Source organism: the organism of the source record quoted next, unplaced genomic scaffold (genome assembly GCF_019419815.1).
Source record: "Pyrus x bretschneideri cultivar Hongxiangsu unplaced genomic scaffold, Pyrus_bretschneideri_v1 Contig5, whole genome shotgun sequence".
Taxonomy (NCBI): domain Eukaryota; kingdom Viridiplantae; phylum Streptophyta; class Magnoliopsida; order Rosales; family Rosaceae; genus Pyrus; species Pyrus x bretschneideri.
Window position 1 is genome coordinate 8395919 of NW_025999787.1, and position 23509 is coordinate 8419427.

The following is a 23509-nucleotide window of genomic DNA, read 5'->3' on the forward strand; positions in this document are numbered from 1 at the left end:
ATTACTTTATTGACTGCCAATTTTAGGGGAAATTATAAGACATGGAAATTGTTGCCAAATGCGAGGACATAAGGTTGTCTATTTGCCAAGTTACGTTGAAGTGGCACAAGGACCCTAAGTTGGTATGTTTGAGTAGATTACCTGATCTCCTTAGTTGGGTTTAGGTTTAATGCTCAGTGGTATGTTGTGCTTTTGCTTCTTTTTAATTATCGAGGATATGCAAAGATCGCAAGTGAAAAGATTGTATTTGCTGTGTTGATGCATTGTTGAGCGAGAGACGCAAAAGGAAGGACGTCTTCAATCTCAAGATCTGTGAGCTTTCACTTCTTAATTTTATTATTATTAATTTTGTTTGCTCTTTGATATTTGAATGTATGAGTTTTTTAATGTTATTGGGATTTACCTGAGATGCCTTATGGTTATATTTTTAGATTATGAAATTTAATGTCAATTGATTTTCTAGGAAAAATGAGAGACTGTGAGTGAGTATGTTAAAAGGCTGAAACATTGCATAAAGTGATTCCAAGAACTTGAGGAAAGCTACTTATTAGAGGGTGAGAAGTTAGAGAATGATTCTAGGGTTATTGAATTCAGAATTTTGATTTAGAGTTCTTTTTTTGGTTTTTGATTATATTGGAGTTGAATTCCGTTTTTTGTTTGGGCGTTCAATGGCATGCATGCTTAATTTCCTTGATTGGTAAATATCTTTTGTATTCCTACATATTATCCTTCTTAGCTAGCATTCTTGATTGTATTATTTTATTATTATTATTATTATTTTTTGTTAGTTTAATGTGCTTCTGGTGATTATTACATGCTTTTAACTGTTTAACTTTGGGTTTGAATCTATAAACCCTTAGCTGGTTACTTTGGGTTTGGTTTAAGAGTATCATTATATGGTTAAACATTTGACAACTTTAATGTTTACTTGATTGAAAGATATGCAATATGAAAGTTTGTATTTTTACAATGTTTCATCGATACAGATAATGACACACCCCAACCGAAATCAAAGCGTGCTGGCGGATGACGTTGCCATGCACGTCTTGATTTCGGTCGGAGTGTGTCAGATAATGCAAGAGTGGAAGGGATTGGGAGACAAATGAGTGTGCAACTGAGGAGGAGGAAGATGAAGGAAGCAGTAAAATTCAGTTGGGTACTAAATGAACTCTTAAAGAATAGATGGTAGAGTGAAAGTTGAGATATCACAAGTTTGGATGAATTGAATCCTCCGGTTTTTTAATATAGATCAGTAATTTTTCAAAGTTGAAACCCACTTACTTTCAATCTTTTGGAACAAATTCACTTTGTAAAGTAACAAAACAATGATATTCCTAAAGGAAATAAGATTGCTTGCTTTGCTGAGGTAGTTCTGTTTAGATTAATCAATGCTATAGTGCATTTTGAAACCTAAGTTATGGATCTTTTAGTAACATATCTAGAAACTTAGAGATACATTTATTAGCTCACATTTATATACTGCTGGAAAGTTAGAGATATGTTGATGATACTAGATTTAACTTGGTAGTTTTTCAAACATAATTACCTATACAATTTTTAATCCCGCAGCAGTATACGGGCATCACTTTCTAGTAAGAACTATTTTCCAACAATTGAATGGTTGATGATTATAAATTCCGAGAGCTGATGGGACAATTTTTTCGGTTAAGTGGTACAAAAAAAAAATGTAGGATGTCATGCAAAGGACTTTAGGTATCATTTGGTATGCAAACGGGACGGGACGGAACGGAATGGGATAGGACGGGACCGGACAGGACGGAACGAAACGGAACGGAGCGGGAGCAAAGATGCCCTCAAATGGAAACAAGGAGGAAGAAGAAGGAGACGGAGAGGTTATAATTTTGTGTTCCACGGATGTGGAACGAGTCGTTCCAGGGGATGAGGTGAAACGAAAATTCACCCAAAACTCGTCCCGTGAAACAGCTCGTTCCACCCGTTTTAAGCGCACCAAACGTGGGACGGAATGCCTTGTCCCACTCTGTTCCTTCCCGTTCCACGTAGCAAACGGTACCTTATGGAACTCATGAGCCCCAAATCTATGAATTGAACAAGAAGCCATTCACGATGAGACAAGATGGCAAGTCGGTCTGCATATATCCCTCAAAATTTCTAACTCTGAGACTGCTTTATGATTGTTTAAACTATTAGTCAATTAATGCTTCCCTTCCTAGAGGTGGAATTCAAACTCTCTAACAAAAGGCTTATAGATCATCAAGTGGTAAAAACGTTAACATATTTTAGATGACTAATATGCAGTGAATCAATTAAAAACACTAATAAAACTTGTATAAAAAGTGGAAAAAAAAAATATTGACATGGTATACGTAATATAAATTGTAATAATTTAGACAAAGATTTTTGCATTATGATGTCATCTAAATCTTTAGAGATTGGGTGACTACCGCATAGATACAGCTGGCTTTTGCAATTAGCAAATCCTAATTAATAATTGATGATACGTGAAGTGTAGCAGGTAGCATCAATCTCATTGTCAATTTATTTATTTATTAGGGTTTTGTTGTAGTCTAATTTGTTAGATTTTTTGAATACATCAATGTCTTTTACATTAAAGGGAGGAAGAGTTTAGTTAAACCACACAATGGACAACCTACTTTAGTATCAAATTCCCCATCCACTAGATTCAAATATAAGACCTCTCACTTTTAAGTGAACCAAAATATCATCAGATCGTAGTACTAAATGACTATTTATTACATAGGTTAAAAATATATTTGATTAATTTCTATGTGGGTTGGGTTTATCTGTGCTTTTGGTTGGCACTGGGGCTGCGTAAGCATATATTGAATGCATGCATGACTATGGATTGTGATGTTTCAGAGCTACTTGGATCCCATCCGGATCCACTTCTTAGTATTTATCGTGTATCGTGCAATTAAAAATCATTTAAATTTTTTTATTTAAAATTAAACACAAATAATATTTAGTAAAAATTAATCACACGATATATAATGAGATCCCTACAAAATGAATCCAAAGAGGATCCCTTTCCGTTTCAGAGAGTGAATTTTTTGCTTCCACAAACCGTTAGTTTGGTGGGTTAGATGCAAAAACGAGCACGTGTTCACACTTACTCCACGCAGGTGTTCAAATTCTCACAGTATAATTTGTCGCCAAATTCAATGCCTATGTTTTTTACACATGCCACATCATCTTTGACATTTCAATTCGAGAAAAATTTTGGTTGCCTTCTTCCAACATTTTTTATGAAATGAACTATTTGACATCTGTTTTGGGAGAGCATTTAAAGAACATGAATATTATTGTTGCAGTGGAGAAATTTTTAGGTGTGCCGGGAACACCATGCCACGTGGTGTTCCCTCACACATAAAAATTTGACATTTTGAATATACTTCCATTTTTTATTTCAATAAATAAATAAAACTAAATTTTTATGTGTGAGGGAACACCACGTGGCATGGTGTTCCCGGCACACCTAAAAATTTCTCGTTGCAGTGGCGTTGTGTGCTAATAAAAAAACGTATAAATTTTTTTGTCCACATATTATTTGTTATTGGCATAAAATAGTGGCAGTGTGGCCATATTATATAATTATTATGCTCTTCCTACAATGAGAGTTTGTAATTTTACGCATGTCAGATTATTTTATTTTATTTCTGTCCATACATAATGGACCCTATTCCTCAAGCTAGTCATTGGATACGAGGAACTTTAATGAAAAACTTCCGGGTACTGTTTATTTTAACGAAAAATCATATTTTTACACTAAAAAGTCAATCATGGTACTATTCATTTTATCCTTTATTTTGTCTTTATCGTTAAAACTCAAAGTTTTCAAGTCATTTTTCATTAGTTTTCCTTTAAATTTATCTATTTGTCTTGGTATTATTTGATTTTTTCCCTGTATCTCACCTCAATTTTAATTAAGATACTGTTATCCAAGAGAAGGATTTTAGATTCACGTAAAGCTCCATATCAATAACATAATACGTTTAAATTTCTCTTCATATATTATTGACACGAAATAATACACCGATGGTGTATTGGTGTGCATCGGTATGGTAAAAATTGTTCTCATTAATTCACACCGACGTAACCACATGAAACTGCTCAGATGTGGTTTGGTCTTTTGAGTTGATTTCTTTATTGCAAGGCTCAGTAAAACAAAACCCACGTGCATTTTGCTCGTTCCAAGTATATTTTAAATAAAACTATAGGAGCTCGTCCGTCTCTAGATCATCAAATCTCTATCTTTCATTTCTTTAAATTTTAGGAACGCATTGACTTCTTTCTTGACTTCTAATTACGTTTACACTCAGCCGTGTTTCACGTGTGCCAATTTTTTAGCATAAGATGGCCGTCAACAATTGATACAATGATACAAGAAATTATTACACGAACTCAAATACGTAAAAAATATTATTATGTATACATTATATGAGATTAAATACTGTAAACCGTTGATACAATAATCTTAAAAACTAAGCAAAAGTATAAAAAAAAATGCCTACGCATTATGCATGAGTGATGTGATCAGAGAGACTAAACAACCACATCAACCTTGAGGGGATGCATCGGCACTACAATCATGCATCATAATTCACACGCAATACGTTTTGAAAAAAGGGAAAAGACAACACAAAAGATGCCAAACAAACCGGTGAAAAACGAGAATATTAAAAGACTGTCTGTCTAACTTCATATCGACAATTAGTCCACTAATCAAAATATCAAATATATAATTAAACCCCCAAAGCTTACACCCTTTACATTCCTACAAGGCCACAAGTTTACAAACCCTCTCTCTCTCTCTCTCTGCCATATTCTAAAAGCTCTGGTTTTTGTTCTGGAAATTAATCGATTAAGAGATGGGGAGTTATAGGATGTGCATGTGCTTCACTAGGAAGTTCAGGGTGAAGGAGGAAGAGCCACCGCGGGACGTGAAGGAAGCATTCGAAAAGTACGCTGAGGGGGGGACCCAAATGACAGCGGAGCAGCTGCGCCGCTTCTTGGCCGAGCTCCAGGGGGAGAAAGATGGCGGCGGCGCGTCGGTATCAGACGACGCGGAGCGGATCGTGGAGAAGGTGCTGCAGAAGAGGCACCACATTGCCAAGTTGATCACAAAGCGCACTCTGTCCCTTGAAGACTTCCACCATTACTTGTTCTCTCCCGATCTCAATCCCCCTATTCGAGATCAGGTAATCTTTTTTAATTTTCTCCTTGGTTTTCTGGGTTTTGTTTGTTTCCCGAGAAAGTGTAGGAAAGTACAAGATTCTTCATGTTTAGTTGAAACTCTGTTAGCTTGTTTAATGAGTTTTTTAGCAGTTTTTCTTTTTAACTTTTGTGTGAAAGAATATTTGTCCCCAGTCGTTCAAATCACAGTTTGATCGGCGTAGGAAACTACAAGATATTGTACACTTTTAGTAAAAACTATGTTAGCTAGCTTGATATTAAAATTTAACATTTTATGAGTTTTGAGTTGAAAAATTAATTATGACTAATAATGAACCATTCTAATCACATTTGGACACGCGACCAATATTTTTATTTCCTCTTTTAACTAGTCATTTCGTCATATGATCTGCAAATAAGAAAAAGTGCTACATGTAACGTGTCGAAGAATATTGTTTTGAGTGCTACATTGTTAGTCTAGCATGGCAACAAAGACGGACATATATAGCTCATAATCTACCAATCTTAATCATCATATCTAGTATCTGGCCTTACTTAAATTGATTTGCGAATTTGATGTTCTATCTTCTTGATGAAGTCTGCATCCTTTTTTTTCTTTCTTTTCTATCAGAATGATGTCTGCATCGTAGGAATTTAAAGAATTTTTAATTTACTAAATATGGCACTTGGCAAATGATGTTCAATAAATTTTATGATTAAGAGAGTTCCTAATAATTTTATTGTTTGGGTATTTTGTTTCAGGTTCACCAGGACATGACAGCTCCGTTGTCCCATTACTACATATACACCGGCCATAATTCGTACCTGACTGGAAATCAGCTAAGTAGTGACTGCAGCGACGTTCCGATCATAAAGGCACTCAAAAGAGGTGTGAGAGTGGTGGAGCTTGATATTTGGCCAAATTCCACAAAGGACAATGTGCATGTTCTCCACGGAAGGTAATTAATCTCCAATTACGTCCAACCTAGCTCCAATTTTTTGAAATTTAGGCATGTAATTATCCTTCGAATTTCTACAATCATCACGAGCGAGCATCACATGATTAGAGATGAAAACACAAGGTTATATATCCTCGACTTTACCTACAGATTTCTCATATTTTAGGTCAGTTTTTTTCAGTAGATATTTCTATAAACTGAGTTGTTATTGGCACTCCAGATATGTCGCTATGTGTACAAAAATTTTGGTCTGTTTTTCTAAATTTGAAGTGCATGAAGACTTTTTTAGAGCACCAATAACAATCCCGCCATATGCTCCAAGTCATGAGAGAGATATTCAAAGTGTGTATTTGTGAATGTAGGACCTTGACAACCCCTGTGGAACTTATAAAATGCTTGAAATCAATTAAAGAGCATGCCTTTTCTGAATCTCCATACCCCGTCATCATAACTCTTGAAGACCACCTTACGGCTGATCTCCAAGCTAAAGTAGCACAGGTGAACTTCTTAATCTTGTAATAGTTTTAATCAAGTTCTTCACACAACTACTACTGAAAATTTTCAATTTGTCTTGTATTTTCCAGATGCTCATTCAAACATTTGGTGAAATGTTGTTTTACCCTGAAACCTGTTGTTTGAAAGAGTTACCTTCGCCCGAAGAACTTAAATATCGAATTATTATATCTACAAAACCTCCTGAGGAGTACCTTAAGGATAAAACTTCCAATGAAAATAGACTTGACTCACATAAAAGTGAGGAAGATTTATGGGGGAAGGAACCAACAGAGCTTACCCATGAACGGGAAGATGATGATACGGTGTGTTTGCGAAATTATTTACCACATCCTTAACCTCCATTATGCTCTCTGCCTCTTAGGTGATTAATTTTTGGGTTGCAGAGTGACAGTGATACAAGTGAGGACAACAATAATATCAATCATGGATCGTTCTCCTCAGTAGAACACGATTACAAATGTCTAATTGCAATCCATGCTGGAAAACCGAAGGGTGGTTTAAAGGACGCGCTAAAAGTTGAACTCGAGAAAGTCAGGCGGCTTAGCTTGAGTGAACAAGCACTCGAGAAGGCTGCTGAATCTCATGGAACAGATATTGTTAGGTACTCTTTTTTACCTCTAGCACAATGAAATGCGCAAAGATTCTCTCCTATTATGAATGCAGTCAGTATTGACATCTATACTTCAAAAACATTTTCATAGATTTACACAAAAGAACATTTTAAGGGTGTATCCAAAAGGTACTCGGTTCAACTCCTCGAACTACAAGCCGCTTGTTGGTTGGATGCATGGTGCTCAAATGGTTGCGTTCAATATGCAGGTTGTTTAAAGTTCTTGCATTCAGTCCAAGAATAAGGATTGCTTATCTTCTTTTTTGTTAGTTTTATTTTCTCCAACGATCACGCGGATATAACATTTCTCTGGTTTAATGGCAGGGATATGGTAGATCTCTTTGGCTGATGCATGGGATGTTTAGAGCCAATGGGGGTTGCGGTTATGTTAAAAAGCCTGATTTTATTATGAAAGCGGATTCCGATTATCAGGTTTTCGATCCTAAAGCAAAACTGCCAGTAAAGAAGACTTTAAAGGTAAGCACATTTTCCATTCCTTTTCTCTGTATATGAAGTTGGAAAGAAGGGGATTTCCAAATCATAGCTACTTTTATCTCTCTCTCATTCCCCGGTTGAAGGTCCCCATATATATATGTCTAGCTCTGTCACTGCGTATGTGACTAAAGAATGTCGTTATACTAATTGTGTTTCGTGGCAGGTGAAAGTTTATATGGGAGATGGATGGCATTTGGATTTCAAACAAACACACTTTGATTTATACTCTCCACCAGATTTCTATACTAGGGTAAGATGGTCAATTAATCAAATGATAAACCAATTAATTTGCAACTCTACTCAAAACCAATTAATGTATGACTTCATTGCTTGATTAACAATAATGTGGTGATGTATGCACTTGTTAGTGCTTCTATTTTAACAGTTAATCTTATGGCAGGTTGGCATAGCAGGAGTGCCGGCTGATGAAATAATGAAGAAAACAAAGAAAAAAGAGGATGATTGGACACCTGTATGGGAGGAAGAGTTTACATTTCCATTGACAGTTCCCGAGTTGGCTTTGCTTAGAGTTGAGGTACATGAGTATGACATGTCTGAGAAGGATGATTTTGGTGGCCAAACTTGTTTGCCAGTCTCCGAATTGAGACAAGGGATTCGTGCAGTCCCTCTCTTTGATCGCAAAGGAGTAAAATACAATTCAGTAAGGCTTCTAATGCGATTTGAGTTCGTCTGAGCATAATTTGGTTCTGCTCATCGGAGTTTTATTTCGTTGCCCACTGCAGTGCTGCTATAATTTTTGTTTATTTCGCTCACTGTAAAAGAACTATTGATATATTCAAACTTCCACTTACATGCTCTCTTTCTCTCTAGAAGTAGATAATCACAGTGTCCTTTTGTTTTTCCCTATATCTTTTTCTCAATTATGTTTCAAGCTGCAGATCGATATGGCTAAATTCAGTCTTTTTTCTTGGGCCACAGAACCAAATGCTGTTTGAAACTTTTTCTTTTCGGAACCATATAAAATGTACATGCCTTGCGTATCACTCCTCGAAATGGCAATATGCAAAAAACCGTTTTCATAATTACAGGTCTCCCCTATGGAATCACGTATCGCCATCTAAGGAACATAGTAGTTGTCCGAATAGGGGGATAGAAAGTATAAAGATCTTGTTAGCCAAGTTGCACTGACGAGAGAGAATGTACATGTGAGAAAGGCAGGTATAAAGAAGCATCTCTTTATTTGTGGCCAAGAAAAAGTTTGATTGAGATATTGGAATTGTCATATAACAGCTTGTACCTGAATTTTACAGAAAGAGTAGGGAATGTGGAGTGTTGGGAATTAAAGTTTTCAAGAGCACAAATTCTGACTTCGCTGCAAAGCCAGCCCTAAGAATTTCAAGCCAAATATGTTCTTTTCAGGAGATTCTAAACATTTGTTAGCCGTTGATGTATGCAAGTTCCTGTGTAGGCCACTCGTACATAAAAGCCAGGATGAATACGTAGGTGACTCTCAAAAACAAAACTTAATTCATTTCTTCCTTTCTCTGTTCAGATAAAATAAACTGGAGAAAGCAGTTTCAAAAATGTCTAATAAGCAGTCTTTCAATGTCTGCTTTTGCTTCCAGAGAAAATTTAGGCTCCGGACGGCAGAGCCTCCTGAAGATATTAAGAACCTTTTTGAAAAATTCGCAGAAAGTGGCACCATGACCATCGATGAGCTGCAGTGTTTTCTGATTGAGTTTCAAGGAGAATCCAGTGCCACCAAGGAGGATGCTCAGACCATTTTCAATAGTCTCAAGCATCTCAACATCTTTCAACGAAAGGGTCTCCACCTTGATGCCTTCTTTCGATATCTCCTCGGTAACCTTAATCCTCCTCTCTATTCAAAGGTAATCTCATCAAACTTTTTATTCTCTGGTTCGACTCACATCGACGGAGGGCTGAAGGTTATTTCATTTTTTAGAAATAATAGCACATCTAAACTTTCTAAAAAAATATTCGCAGCACTATAGCATATTAACGTGACAAAATGATGCTTAATGTAATGAAATTTGAGGATAAATGTATTTGGATTCAGGTGCACCATGACATGAATTCTCCATTGGCTCATTATTTCCTATTTACCGGCCACAACTCTTACTTAACAGGAAATCAACTCAGCAGTAACAGTAGTGTACATCCGATAATTAAAGCGCTGCTTCAAGGTGTTAGAGTTATTGAATTAGACTTGTGGCCGGGTTCTAAGAAAAATACTGTGGAGGTTCGTCATGGAGGGTATGAGTTTAATCTTCGGTTGTTCTCTTTCTAATTATTTGTCCTAACGGATTAACAATATTCTTGTAATAGAATTTGATCTCTTCAAACCTTTAGGACGCTTACAAGTCCGGTGGACCTCATCAAATGTTTGCGTGCGATCAAGGACAACGCTTTTGTTGCTTCTGAGTACCCTGTTATCATAACATTTGAAGACCACCTACCTTCAAATCTTCAAGCCAAAGTGGCAAAGGTGAATAGAATGTTCTACCTTAGGGTTTCCAATTTTATAATTTTCAACGATTTTTTGTGACTTCAAATTTTTTTTAAAATGTGATTGCAGATGGTCACTGGGACATTCGGTGACATGCTGTACTCTCCTCATTCAGAATTCTTAATGGAATTCCCTTCACCGGAATCATTGAAGAGGAGGATTTTGATTTCGACCAAGCCACCGGAGTATCATGAATCACAGAGACGGAGAGATGAATCTGGATCCACAAATCATGTGAAATAGTCTACATTGTGCTAATAAGCCTAACATATATATATGCATAAGGCATCAGAAATCACGTTACCTTTTCTAATGTATCATTACACAATTGATAGCAGGAAAGGGAACAAGATGATGAAGATGAAGAGGAGGAGGATGCTACTCCGGAGTATAAACAGTTGATTGCGATTCACGCAGGGAAGCCGAAAGGTGGATTAGATATATGGCATATCGATCCAATTAAAGTCAGACGTCTTAGCTTGAGCGAGCAACAACTCGAAAATGAAACAAAAACTCGTGGATCCGACATTGTCAGGTGATGTTATGCATAAGAAGTTCTGGTTTTATGGTGAAGGTTTTTTTTTTTTTTTTCACCATCTAAACGATCGAATGTGCTTTAATCTTTCTCTAGGTTTACTCAGAGGAATTTGTTGAGGGTTTATCCAAAGGGTACACGTTTGGACTCATCAAATTATAATCCTATGCTTGGATGGAGTCATGGAGCTCAAATGGTGGCATTCAATATGCAAGTTAGATTTCTTTCGAAAACTGTAGTTTGCTTTTAGATAATCGGTTTCTACTTTTTGGACATCTATGAACATGTAGTTAAGAACTTACTAGGAAAGGAAAATTTTAGCACGGCCCCTTGGACTGGTACATTTCATCTGATTTGCCCATTTGATTTCAAATTGGTGGTTTTGAGCCCCCCCCAATCATTTAGAACGTGACAATTTGGCACCTACCGTCAAATCTGTCAATTTTTTTCCGTCAAATTGAGAATTATTTTTATCCATTCAAGGGAAGCAAAACTAAAATAAAAGTGATAAATTTGACTATTGGAGTGTAAATTGACACGTTTTAAAAGATTAAGGGGCTATATAGAAAGTTGAGTGAATTAACGAGGAACTGCTAAATTTTTCATCTTTCTACTCACCCTAATTCCCTGCTTATATATTACAACTGTGTATTTCTCAAAGGGATATGGAAGGTACCTTTGGATTATGGAAGGAATGTTCAGAGCAAATGGAGGTTGTGGCTATGTGAAAAAACCTGATTTTTTGCTGGATGTTTGCCCAAATAATGAGGTTTTTGACCCTGATGAACCTTGTTACCAGTGAGAACAACTTTGAAGGTTGGTTGAATGCATCTGATCAAGCTTGTTAATCTTGTTAATCATGTCAATTACTCTTCCTCCATAACATTTTCGTTGACAAGCAGGTAAAAGTATACATGGGTGAAGGATGGCATTCAGACTTCCACCATACACACTTCGATCTGTATTCTCCACCGGACTTCTTCGTGAGGGTATGACAACAAAATGTTCATTCACATTTACATCCCCATGCATCCTTTATTTAGCGAGAAATTATTAATTTCCAAACAGTTTTGGATGTTATGTTGTTAGATTGACAAACTAATTCAATATATAGGGTTCTAATTTGAGTAGCCAGTTTGAAAAAAATGTCCGACAAATAAAATATTAACAAATAACTAGTAAATGCTATAAACCAATAATTCCAAGAAAGAGTGTGCATACATTTTTATCTTAACTTTTCATTACCCAACTGTGACACATAACATGTCAATTGTGTACTAGTTATATATCAATGACATTGAACTTTAATACATAACTTAGCTAGTGTCTGCTATAAATGCCATCTTTCGTTCTCATGCATCAACTTTTATTTTTATTTTTTATTTTTTATTTTCAACTGACGTGATACATAACATTAGGGGTGCAACTCGGGTAGGTTGGGCAGGTTAGAAGGTCAACCCAATCCTAATCCAACTTTTACAACTTGGGCTCGGGTTCGGGTTGGGTTTCATTCAGGTTATTTGGGCTCGAGTTTAATTGGGCTAGGATTTATCTGGGTTGGGTTCGGATTACCCAACTTTTTTAAATTTAATTTTGTGACAACTTAGTTTCCAAGAATTTCTAAAAAAATTAAGCCAAGTAGCTTCAAAGCTAGCTAACTTTAATTTTATAAATCAATCTACTATAAAGCTTTAGGATGTAGAGACTACGAATATGGGTTGACTAATCAAAGCCTCTTATTTCCTAAAAGCTTAAGTAATTATAAAGGGTAATTTATTATAAAAAAAATATATTATAAAGGGCATTGGTTTTTGGACTTGGCTTGGTTTTTGGACTTAGCTCACTTGGGTGTAGTAAGAGCATTAATTGATATGGGTTACAATCTGGTTAGATTGAGTTTGGTTAATTGAGTTGGGTTGGGTTGGGGATGGACGGGCAAATGATCAATCTAACTCAACTCAATCAATGAACGGATTGAAATTAGGTTGGGTTTGGATGGATTATAACTAAAAAAAAAGCCCACTTATTCAAGTTTAAAGTCAGGTTGAACATGAACAGATTCAGATTGCCCAACTCAAGTTGCACCTCTGCATAACATAACACTAACTTATACAAATAAATGAGATTCAAAATGAATTTCAATATAAACAAATTAAATATTATCGCATCAAGTGCAATTTGAAAAAATTGAGATAACAGTTCGCTGCCGCCTGTAGTATATAAAAACTGCAAAATTGCAGTGCAGTGAAATGTGGTAATGATTAATTGGGTTTGTTTGTATAGGTTGGAATTGCTGGAGTCCCAAGGGACACAAAAATGATGGAAACCGAACCAATAGAGGACCAATGGGTACCAGTCTGGAACAAGGAGTTCACCTTCCCATTGACGGTTCCAGACCTGGCTGTGCTTAGAGTTGAAGTCAAAGAGTATGACACTTCTGGGAATCATGACTTTGGTGGCCAAACATGTCTGCCAATCCGAGAGCTCAGAACTGGGATCCGAGCTGTTCCTCTGCACAACAAAAGAGGTCAAAAGTATAAATCTGTGAGGCTTCTGATGAGATTTGAATTTGACAATGAGGAGTAAATTAAGTGTGCTTACTCATAATATGCTGTATATTCGATGTTAAATATTACGCACAGTAAACTTGCTGCTGCTATAAAAATATATGTCGTTGTATCCGAAATTCTGTGTTTGACTATATCCTATTTCTACCCCCAATGTTGAATTCTAATGCATAAGAAATAGAGCATGCAACGAAATACAGAGCTTGTAACCCATGTAGCATATTCACCGCTGCACTCGAGCTTTGTTTTTCTGCCATAGAATCAAAGCCGTTGAATTGTTTTTGTTCAAAATTTTTTTTTTTTTAAGTACATAAATATTTTTACACTAAGTGGAGGGAGAATTCGGCAAAATCACATAATGGGCAGTCTAATTTGGTAACGAATTTGTCATCCATGAAATTCGAACCTAAGACTTCTCACTTCCAAGTGAAAATAAATATCACTAGACCGTAATACTGAATGGTTTTTGTCCAATAATTAGATAGGTGTGTCAAAATATATGTATATATTAACTTGCATCCCTTGGAATCCTGCCCCAAACTAGAATTATCCTATATTTTGTGAGGTTCATTAGATAGCATGTGGCTTTGAATTTTTATGTAACTAAGCCACCTACGGTAGTTTCTCTTTTTTAAGCGAAACGGTGTTTTAGCACTCCTAAAGATGTACAACCAACAAAGAGAACGTCTTAACATTTCAATCGTGATAGACAAGTTAAAACTAGCCAAACGATGGGCAACCTCATTAACTTGATGGTGAACATTTGGAAAAAAACTTTGTGTAAAAGATCCCTAGAATTTTCCCAGGGCAATAGTTTGAATGTTGATAAACATTATAGTAGGTTCCTATTTCCTATTGCTTCACATGATTTATCATTTAGTACCTAATTAATTAATAAGTTAACTAGTAATCTAAGACTTAATATTTTTTATAACCCCAAGCTTATCATCAGCACATAGCTGCTTTGCAGCCTGTGATGTATCAAACAGTGCAGCCGCCGGAGGCACCGCGTTTTTTGAACTAGTGTGAGTCAAAATTATTTTTCTCTCTTTGTTTTTATTTTTTAGGTCAACTTTGTGATTTTGTTTTCTTTTTAAAATGGATTTCAAATAGTTAAATTCTATACACGGAAGCATACTAGACTTGTGTGCCACAATCATGAAATTGCGAATTCACATGCGTTACATTTGAATCGCTAGTTGAAATTACATTTTAATAGAAAAGCTCATTTTAAGCGTGAGTTAATTTTTTTTTCCCCTTAGCATAAGCTATGCTTTTATGATAGGTAACTGAATATGAAACCTCAGGTGCATACAGGACGGAGGCAACTTAGGCCCACTAGGGCCAGTTGTCCCCACTAAGTTTTGTGTTAAGAAAAAAGTCATGATGCTTACAGAAGAGACAGATAACATATTTACCATATTATTCATGCTCCTTCAAATGATATATTAAGTAAAAGACATATATACCTTGAATCATGTTTAAGTACTTTAACTAATTAGTTGAAATTTTCAAATAACTGTATAATAATAAGCAATCATTGTGAAAAAATGCCTACAAGTTGGCTTAATGAAATTTGAGAAGAAAAAACGCAATGAAGTTATAGAAGATATCTCCTAAATCTTGAGTTTTTTTTCTCTAGTAAAACTGGAGGTTAAGGTCGCCTCCGTTAGAAAAAGTTTCTAGTGCTTATGTGAATGCTCTTAATCAACTAAACTATATACTCCAAACTATTTGTAAGTTTTGATTAAAGATCCCACTTTGTTGGGATTACTGGTGTTGATTAGAATCTCTATATATCTTCATGGCCCATGTCTCCCACACCAACAAAGTCTTCCTCAACAACTCCGACATTAAAGAAAAATGTGAAAAGATACTCTTAACACCTCAAACAAGATCACAGAAGGCCATCACGTCAAGAGGGGACAAAAAAATCTTAGGGTAAAACGCAAAATAGAAAGAAAAAAAAAATAAATAAAAAAAAGAGGTATGGAATTAATAGGGGAGAAAAGAATGAACAATGTTTTTGGGATGGAATTTTACAACGAAGGGAGGGAAATTGTGGTGGTAGGGAAGCTAAAAGGATCATCCTCACAAAGAGCAAGAGCCCTCTCTAAATTGGCAACAATGTCAGTCATGCTAGGCCGTTCCTTCCCCTCCAAGTTCACACAATGCGTAGCAGTATAAGCCACTAGCTCAACAGCTTCGCCTTCCTTCGGGTCCGGCTTCCCCACCCTTTGATCCAACATGCTTTGCAGCTGCCCTGCCACTATTCGCGGCCCTGCGTATTCCACAACCCCCATTGGACCTCCGTCTTCACTATTTATAAACAGAGCCATCTTCCCTGTCAAAAGCTCCATTAGCACCACTCCAAATCCGTATACGTCACTCTTTGCTGTCAAAACGTTTGACACAAAGTACTCGGGATCAATGTACCCAACTGTTCCAACCGCTTTGGACGACATGATCTCTTGGTCTGATTCCGGCCCCAATAATGACAGTCCAAAATCGGATACCCTTGCATTCCAATTTGCATCCAAAAGAATGTTTGAGGACTTGATGTCCCTGTGAATTATTGTTGGCACTGCATAATTGTGAAGATACTCTACTCCCTTGGCTGCATCAAGCGCAATTTTTATCCTCATTTTCCAAGAATTCACAATGCTGCTATTTTCCTCCACATTGTTCTTGCCATGCAAGTGATCATGAAGCGAACCGTTGCTCATGTACTCGTAAACCAAAAGCCTCTCATCGTTAACTTCACAGGATCCCACTAGCTTCACCAAGTGCTTGTGGTGAAGCCGGGACAGCAATGCTAATTCGGAGTCAAATGCGCTCTCTTTCTCCTGAAATTTCTTGGTCTTGGTACTTGTATCTCCCCTCTTGATGGCCACTTCACGACCATCTGCAAGCTTGCCTTTATAGACAATGCCAAAGCTACCAGCACCGATCTTGTTTTCGGTTGAGAAATGTTTGGTGGCAGTTGAAAGTTCTGCCAGGTGAAATGACTGAGTCTTGTCACCGTGCTTCGATGATGAACCACTTAAACTGCCCTTCATGGAACTTGAACTTAATGGAGCATTAGGAACATTGGCGATTCTAGCAGCAGAAGAACCCACATTTGGATCAGTAGAACTTTCGGTTTGTACGGAGTCATGACAGTTCAACCAAGAACCACACAGTCCAGTCCACAGGCAAAAGACAATAGTGCAGAGTCCTGCAAATGCCCCAACTGATCCAACTATTACAAAAACCAACAGAAGCCTATCTCTTGTTATGGATAACGAAAAACCCGGCTCTGAAGCTTGGGTAGGTTGATTTATTGGAGGCAATGGAAGTGCTAACGGGAGTTCAACCTGGCATGATCTGCATATTTTCCCTGAACCACCACATAGAGTCTCCGAATTCGGGTACACGCAGCTAGTACATGGACCGTGCACACATGGACCAGGAAGAATCATTCGCAGTGGAAGGTTATCACGAGAACCAGACCACCCTGGTCCCCAACAAATCACTGATAAGTTACTCGTTGTCACGCCACACACGAAATCCAAACCTGCAGAAATTAACTCAAATGAAACATTTGTAATTACAACACTGTCATATTCAAATCTGTTTCTTCCTCCCCAGCATACAACAAATCCATCTTTTCGCTGAATGGCACAAGTAAAATTTTCCCCCAACGCAAGGCCGGAAAACTGGAAAGTCGAAGTACTTGAAGGTACATTCAATTGCCCGAAATCATTGTTTCCTCTGCAGACCAATGTGCCATTCATACTCAAGCCACAAGCATGAGATTCTCCTGCAACAAGGCTTGACATTTTCACATTCTCAAACCCTGTTTGAATATCAGCTCCAACACCACCCTGGCCCCAACACAGAACGCTCCTATCATTGATCAAAATCCCACACGAAAACCCACTTCCCGATGTGATTGTTTGAAACTCCAATGCTTCCCCAGGTGAGGGAAACAAAACCCCACTTGTATTATCTCTTCCTCTCCAGCACCTGACCATTCTAGAGTTGACTTCTCTGGCGCAAACTTGTTCATCACCCACAGCCAGATCAGTCAAAGTTACATTCTCACTGTGATATATTCGTTTCGGTCGAAACCTATTTGAGCTAGACAAGCTGGTCTCCCAGCAGAGAAGGGTAAACCCTCCAGACCTGAGGCCACAGAAGAAGCTCTTGCCTCCAGAAATGGATTCAAAAGAAATATTGGGTTGGACTGAAATGGTGGTCTGAGTGTTTTGATAGCATTGTATGCTCTGTGTGGGGTTCTCAGCCACAATGCCACAAACCGTTGGAGTGCCATACGTGATGGCTGTGGTGGAGGATAGGCCTAGGGCATTGGCCACCCTCCAATTATGTGGTGTGATGAGAGAAGATATGAAGGTTGTGATCAAGATTGTGGTGGTGATGAGAGAGAAGGGTTCATGTGAAAGTGTCATTTATGAAGGTTTGGGTGATACACTGATCGGTAAGTTGGGTTTCTGGCACTCTTTCTTCATTGGGAGGGAGAGGGGGTTGGGGAAGTAGGTGACGATGATAAAAATAAGAGAGAATATAATAGGCAAGGGGGTGGGGTACGCGGTCCCTTTACGTAGGTAGTGTTGTTGCTAACAAGAAGAGAACATGCAACTACTTGGCTCTTTAGCCTTTATATCTATTAATAAGTTATTTCTTTTTGCAGAAAAATCGCATTTAAATATGAATGTAAATGCGTCAGACTGTGATTTGTAGTTATAAAGAAGAATGACATTTTACGTGCAACGAGAGTATCCAAGAACATCCGTAATGAAATTAGAAGCTTCTTAACTATATCAAACAACCTACTATACTTCACTAGTTTGATAGGCATTGATCAATGATCAATATACATACACAAACCGTGGCAAAACATTTTAGACTGTCCGAAGAAAGAAGAACGTTATGCCATTCGGTTTTGTGCAAATAATAATTATAGAAGATGAAATTTCACTGTGGCATGAAAGATTTCAAAACCAAAGCTAAATTGGAACTGCTTCTGGTTGAAACTAAAGTGTCATACAAAAAATCTCTTGATATAACATCAGCTAGTTTTGTCTCTACTAAACCTGCAGTTACCTTCTTATCAGCTAATTTGGTCTCTTCCAATCATATGAGAGAATCGAATCTCAACCTCCATTGGTGGCTAACTTTGTTTCTGTTTTTATATTTTGGTTCTTCTCTTAAATAGAAAGATGTGAATAATTCATCAGAAAATAGGACCATGAAAGCTTAAACCTCTATTATATTTTTGAGAATGGAGACTGAGTGCCAAAGGACTTGTTTTTTTCTTTGGTCCTTAAATTTCAATGTCGACGGCTAAGGTTCCAAAACAAGGTTTCTTTGTTTATTTATTATTTTTTTGTTAAATCAAGAGGATTATAGAAATGATTTTCATCTGTTGTGTAACAATGATATTCTATTCCCACTATCTAATTCATAATGGGGATTCAAATTGAGGTGCAAGAGAACGGCACACTACCTTGACCAAGTAAACTAACCCACATTTGCAGAAACTTTTTTTTTTCTAAATTTACGCATAATTTAACTTTAGATAGGCCAAACTTCATTATGACGTGGATGATTAGGCAAACTAGCATGTAAGAGCATCTCTAAGGAATGTAACAATTAGGCAACAAAGTTAGATTTGTTATGCCATGTACAAAAAAAATTAAAATAAATAAATAAATAAATAAAAAAACACATCTCCAACGAAAGTAGCAACCCAATTAGTTAATGGTTTGAAAAAAAAATTTGAGTCCAAAAGATAAAATAAAGTTAAGATACTAATATTTTATTGTGGAAGATAAAATATGAAGAGTGGATTGGAGTACGAAATTTTTTTGATAGTGCTATTCACACCTATTTTAACCTTTGCACACAGTCTTGTTAATTTGTGTCATTGATCTTCTTCTATTCATTTAATCCATGATAAAATTTGAGAAGGGTATATAAGAAGTAAAAAAGACTCTGATAGCACTACCCGAATGTTTTTTAACAATCGATATTATCTACACTAAGGGTATGAGTGAGCTAAGCTTCACAATGAGTTAGCAATAATGTGGTTCAAGTTCTTCTTTTGACGAGAATCGAAACCTCTTACTTACAAGTGAAGAAGAATACTACTAGATCATGGTACTAACTGACAAAAACCACTCATCACAATCTTTGTTTAATTTTGAACTTCCTAGAACAAGAAGAGTTACTCATGCAATTCTGATCTCAAAAAATGTAGTTCCTTTAGCACACTCTCTTTCTACAAACAAGTTATGTATATACTAAAAATACCAAAATACAATAAAAAACCAAAATCCAGCAGACTTGAAATACCAAGGCGAACGACTTTGGCTGTTATTACAGTGACTGTCATCTAGAACAAGTAAAAACCGAATAACCTACCTACTGACCAGATCGTGGATTTACCGGCCAGCTGGAATTCACCTCCACCAAGCACCCATCTGATTCCATCATTTCCTTCTCATTTTGTACACTCTTATGGAGTAGGGGCAGGTCTTTACTTATGCTGTCAACTGTAAATTCTAGATTCAAGAGCGCCTCACTATAACGGGTATGACCTTTTACGGCGCCAGTGGATCTCCTCCATCGGCATCACCCATATGGTTATCATAACTTTCGTACTCATAATCTTCATCCAGATTCTCCATAGTTTTCCCAAAAACAAACGATTTTGTCCCCATTGTCGTGAAAGGCATTAAACCAAAAGCTCGAGCTGTTTTGATTTCCCTGGCGACCTTCCTCTGAGCTTTGGCGCTAATTCCAGTCTACATTATGAGTGAAGAAACATGAACCATCAAATTTCAGCGCACGTTTATCAAGGTTGAAGTCACTCGACATGCAATCATATTTACCTTGCTTCTTTTGATGAGAATTCCAGCCTCTGTTATGAAATTCGCAAGGAATCTCACATTCTGCACAGAATAATACATTTAGCGATAACACATCCGAAGCATCAGAGATCAAAAGCAACCTAAATTAGCATTGAAACTGCCTAATTCAGAGCTTCATTATTATATGCAAGCACACCTGTAAAACCGGTGAAACAAGATTTCAGATTACAGATTTCTGTGGAAGCCCAGGACCAAAAAAAGATGAGCTAAAACCTACATTTGAACAATATCTGGTGGCAGGGGGGAGAGTAACAATGACATCAAGGCAACTGGGCGCCGAGCATTTTACATCAACCTTCCTACTGTGCTAAAATTTAAGATCTAAGAAAACATGAGGCACCATGATAAATATTACCTAGAAATCCAGCCAACAGGCCAGTATGATACGAAATCATATTCACTAAATATAATTATAATTCCGAAACCGAGTCTCAATCAAGATAGACCATCCGTTGCACAATTTAGATGGATTTACTTTGCATAATTTTATGTCTCAAATGCTAGTTATGCATAGCAGGACAAATAGGTTTAGAGTCATCAACAATAAAACAATGCTTTAGATTGGACTGAACATATACAAAGCAACGGGGATCCTCCATTTATTTATTTTTGCTATGTAATCCTTTGGAATTCAATATATTTGGGAGACTGACAGGTATGCTTACCCTGAAATCGGCTTTTCTAAGAACTTCCTTTGTAGTTACTTCAAACTCATACCTACGGGGAAGTTTACGAACTCCTGGCTTAGTAAGATCCAGATCCTACATAGAGTCACACAGTACTTCCATGAGACAGGAATAATTGAGGAAACAAGGCATACACAGAACAAGAACACTGCAACAAAATAATATGGTTCAGTTGTAAATGAGGAAGGGCTGAATGGTATGCCTTTTCCACTTGGGAAAAATAAGGCAGCCTAAAATCAGGTTATAAGTTTGTAATACCACACAATAAGGAACAAATAATTAGAAGGAAATAAAAACAAAGGTTCGGTTGCTCCATAACATACTTTTGTCTCATAAGTCATTCCTGGCTTAAACGTCATATCTGGTCTGAAAGAATAATCATCTTTGTCTACTTCTTCCTCATCAAACTCAAAGTAGGTGGCTGCTTTCTCTAATTTTCCATCCATTCCATCAGATAATGTGTTAAAACTCTCATCTAAGCCGTCAAGTATATGGGAACCACTTACACTTCCAATTCCTCCACCCAAATCTGAACCATGTCCATCATGAGCCTTCCCAAGCCTATCAAGCTTTGTGAAAAAACTACCCCCAGAAGTTTCATTGAAGATCCGCCGCTCGAAATCATCAGAAGATTCAAAGGAATTAGAATTTTTCTCATCATCCATTCCTCCACCTGACATAGAAAAATGGTAATGTGCACAGTCCGGTTTGAAGCATTTAAACTTTTAATCAAATTTTATTTTCTTTCCAGATTGAATAATACTTGAAAAATAAGCCTTAATATAAGTGAAAACAAACCATGCCCTAAGTATAACCTCCAAAGACCAGAGTAAAATCTGTTGCCGTACTACCTCAAGCAAAATTTCAACAAATAAATTATCAAACGCACACGGAAATGGTACCAGCAAGAGAGTTACAGCAAGGAATTGTACGAAAAAGTACCTGATGTCCTGTTTGTAGAAAGAGTTCTCAAATGTGGCTGATGAAATTGGCGTGATATGCAGTCATTGAAGGATCGTAAAGCAAACCGAACAATTTTCATTTCTGCAAAATATCAAACTTTGTGAAGAAGTAAAGGTTGGAACCTCTGGAGGATAGATACATATCAGAAGAATCTTATTATGTGTAAAAATAAAGGTAACTAATAACAGCCACTAGTAATCACAGATACTACTTAATAACACAAACACGAACATCGATATTGCTAGTGAACCCTATGAAAATTTGCAATGATTAATTGGAGCCTTCCATTTCCAAAAAATACAACCAAGAGACAGGAGCTAATTGAAAGAGAATTCGCCACCGGAATAACATTTTGCTTGAATATGTTGGCACAGAAATCTTATTAACTAACTCTAACAACAGCTATACAATACAAAGAATAGAAACAGAATCATGTTCAAAAGTCTTACGTTCTTGCTCACTAAAGCACCGAAAAGACTACATGCCCGCGTTTTGAGCATTTTTCGATTCTTCCATGACTACCCAACTGGAAGTAATTCTTACCATACTTGTATAACCTTGGAATTTTTCTTTCTTATCTAACAGTAAAAGGTAATTTCTTACTACGTGTAGTATCAGCTATTAGTCTCCCAATTTCAACAAAAACTAGAAATTAAGAACTCTTATGAGCAAACGGCACCAATCGGAATAATTTCCCCCAATTTTCAGACCAAGATTAACGCTTTCATAAATAAATCATCGAGCAGAAGAAAACCCAAAAATTAAAAATGCCCGAAATGAAAACTAATTGAACACTTCGGAAATGCCCATTAAGATAAACAAGATGAAAAACGAGTTCAGATGCAAAAGTAACAAGAACAAGTTCGAATTTACAGACCCAATTCGAGAATATCAGAAATTCAATCCGTACCTGGACCAATTGGCGATTCCGAGATGAAATGAATACTGCAGAAGAAGAAGAAGAAGAAGAAGAGAGAGTTCAATCGTCTGTTTTCGAGGGCTTTGGCGACAACGGAGGGACTTGAGCGCCGGTTGAACTTAATTGGGCTTGAGATTTGAGTAGAAATTTTGATGTTTGGATTTGGGCCTTGATAGAAAGAAGTCCATGGCCCATTCAAGCAAGCAAGAAGCCCAACACAGATGTCTAAAAACTTTAATGATAGATTCACATCGACAACGAAATGACAGAAAAGATGGGAGCTCTTTGTTTTGGTCTCCTACTTTAAATTCACGTTCAGACTTTAATCAATATCCTTCTCACGACCTTTCTCCAGCCAAAAATGTCCGAATTCCGCCGTAACTGTCAACCTGTCGAATCTAAATGTGTTGGATCATTGCGTGTATTGTGCAATACATGGGTAGAATCACAATTTTAATATAATTTTGAATTTTTCCAAAAAAAAATATATGGACATAAGTTTCTTTTGGATCTTTTTCAATGGTGGGTTGTTGGGGGATACAGTTCCCCCACTTTGGAAATTGTTGTGAGTGAGTGGTAGGCGAGGTGGTGGTGGGGGGCTGGGGAGGGGTAGCAACTAGGGTGGTTTAGGGTTGGATAGATAGGGTGGCTGGTGGAGTTACCA

At 37.0% G+C, this 23509-nt stretch overlaps 3 protein-coding genes and 1 pseudogene across 3 annotated transcripts; 2 read left to right on the forward strand and 2 right to left on the reverse strand.

Moving 5' to 3' along the window:
- Positions 1–4720: 4720 nt before the first annotated feature.
- On the forward strand, positions 4721–8568 carry LOC103938930 (phosphoinositide phospholipase C 4). The gene is made up of 9 exons (XM_009348981.3): positions 4721–5198; positions 5935–6131; positions 6494–6629; positions 6716–6949; positions 7031–7248; positions 7349–7466; positions 7582–7734; positions 7916–8002; positions 8153–8568. The coding sequence occupies exons 1-9, from the start codon at positions 4869–4871 to the stop codon at positions 8444–8446; spliced, it is 1767 nt and encodes a 588-aa protein (XP_009347256.2). The 5' UTR covers positions 4721–4868; the 3' UTR covers positions 8447–8568.
- Positions 8569–9210: 642 nt separating this feature from the next.
- Positions 9211–13483, forward strand: LOC103938929 (annotated as a pseudogene).
- A 1463-nt stretch (positions 13484–14946) lies between these two features.
- On the reverse strand, positions 14947–17874 carry LOC125470477 (putative serine/threonine-protein kinase-like protein CCR3). The gene has a single exon (XM_048569596.1). It carries the CDS (start codon positions 17791–17793, stop codon positions 15382–15384), a length of 2412 nt encoding a protein of 803 aa, XP_048425553.1. The 5' UTR covers positions 17794–17874; the 3' UTR covers positions 14947–15381.
- Positions 17875–19571: 1697 nt separating this feature from the next.
- On the reverse strand, positions 19572–23140 carry LOC103938927. Its single transcript, XM_009348978.3, has 6 exons — positions 22837–23140; positions 21906–22007; positions 21287–21636; positions 20943–21038; positions 20239–20298; positions 19572–20151 (listed from the first exon to the last, which is right to left on the reverse strand). The coding sequence occupies exons 2-6, from the start codon at positions 22003–22005 to the stop codon at positions 19948–19950; spliced, it is 810 nt and encodes a 269-aa protein (XP_009347253.2). The 5' UTR covers positions 22006–22007; positions 22837–23140; the 3' UTR covers positions 19572–19947.
- Positions 23141–23509: the final 369 nt, after the last annotated feature.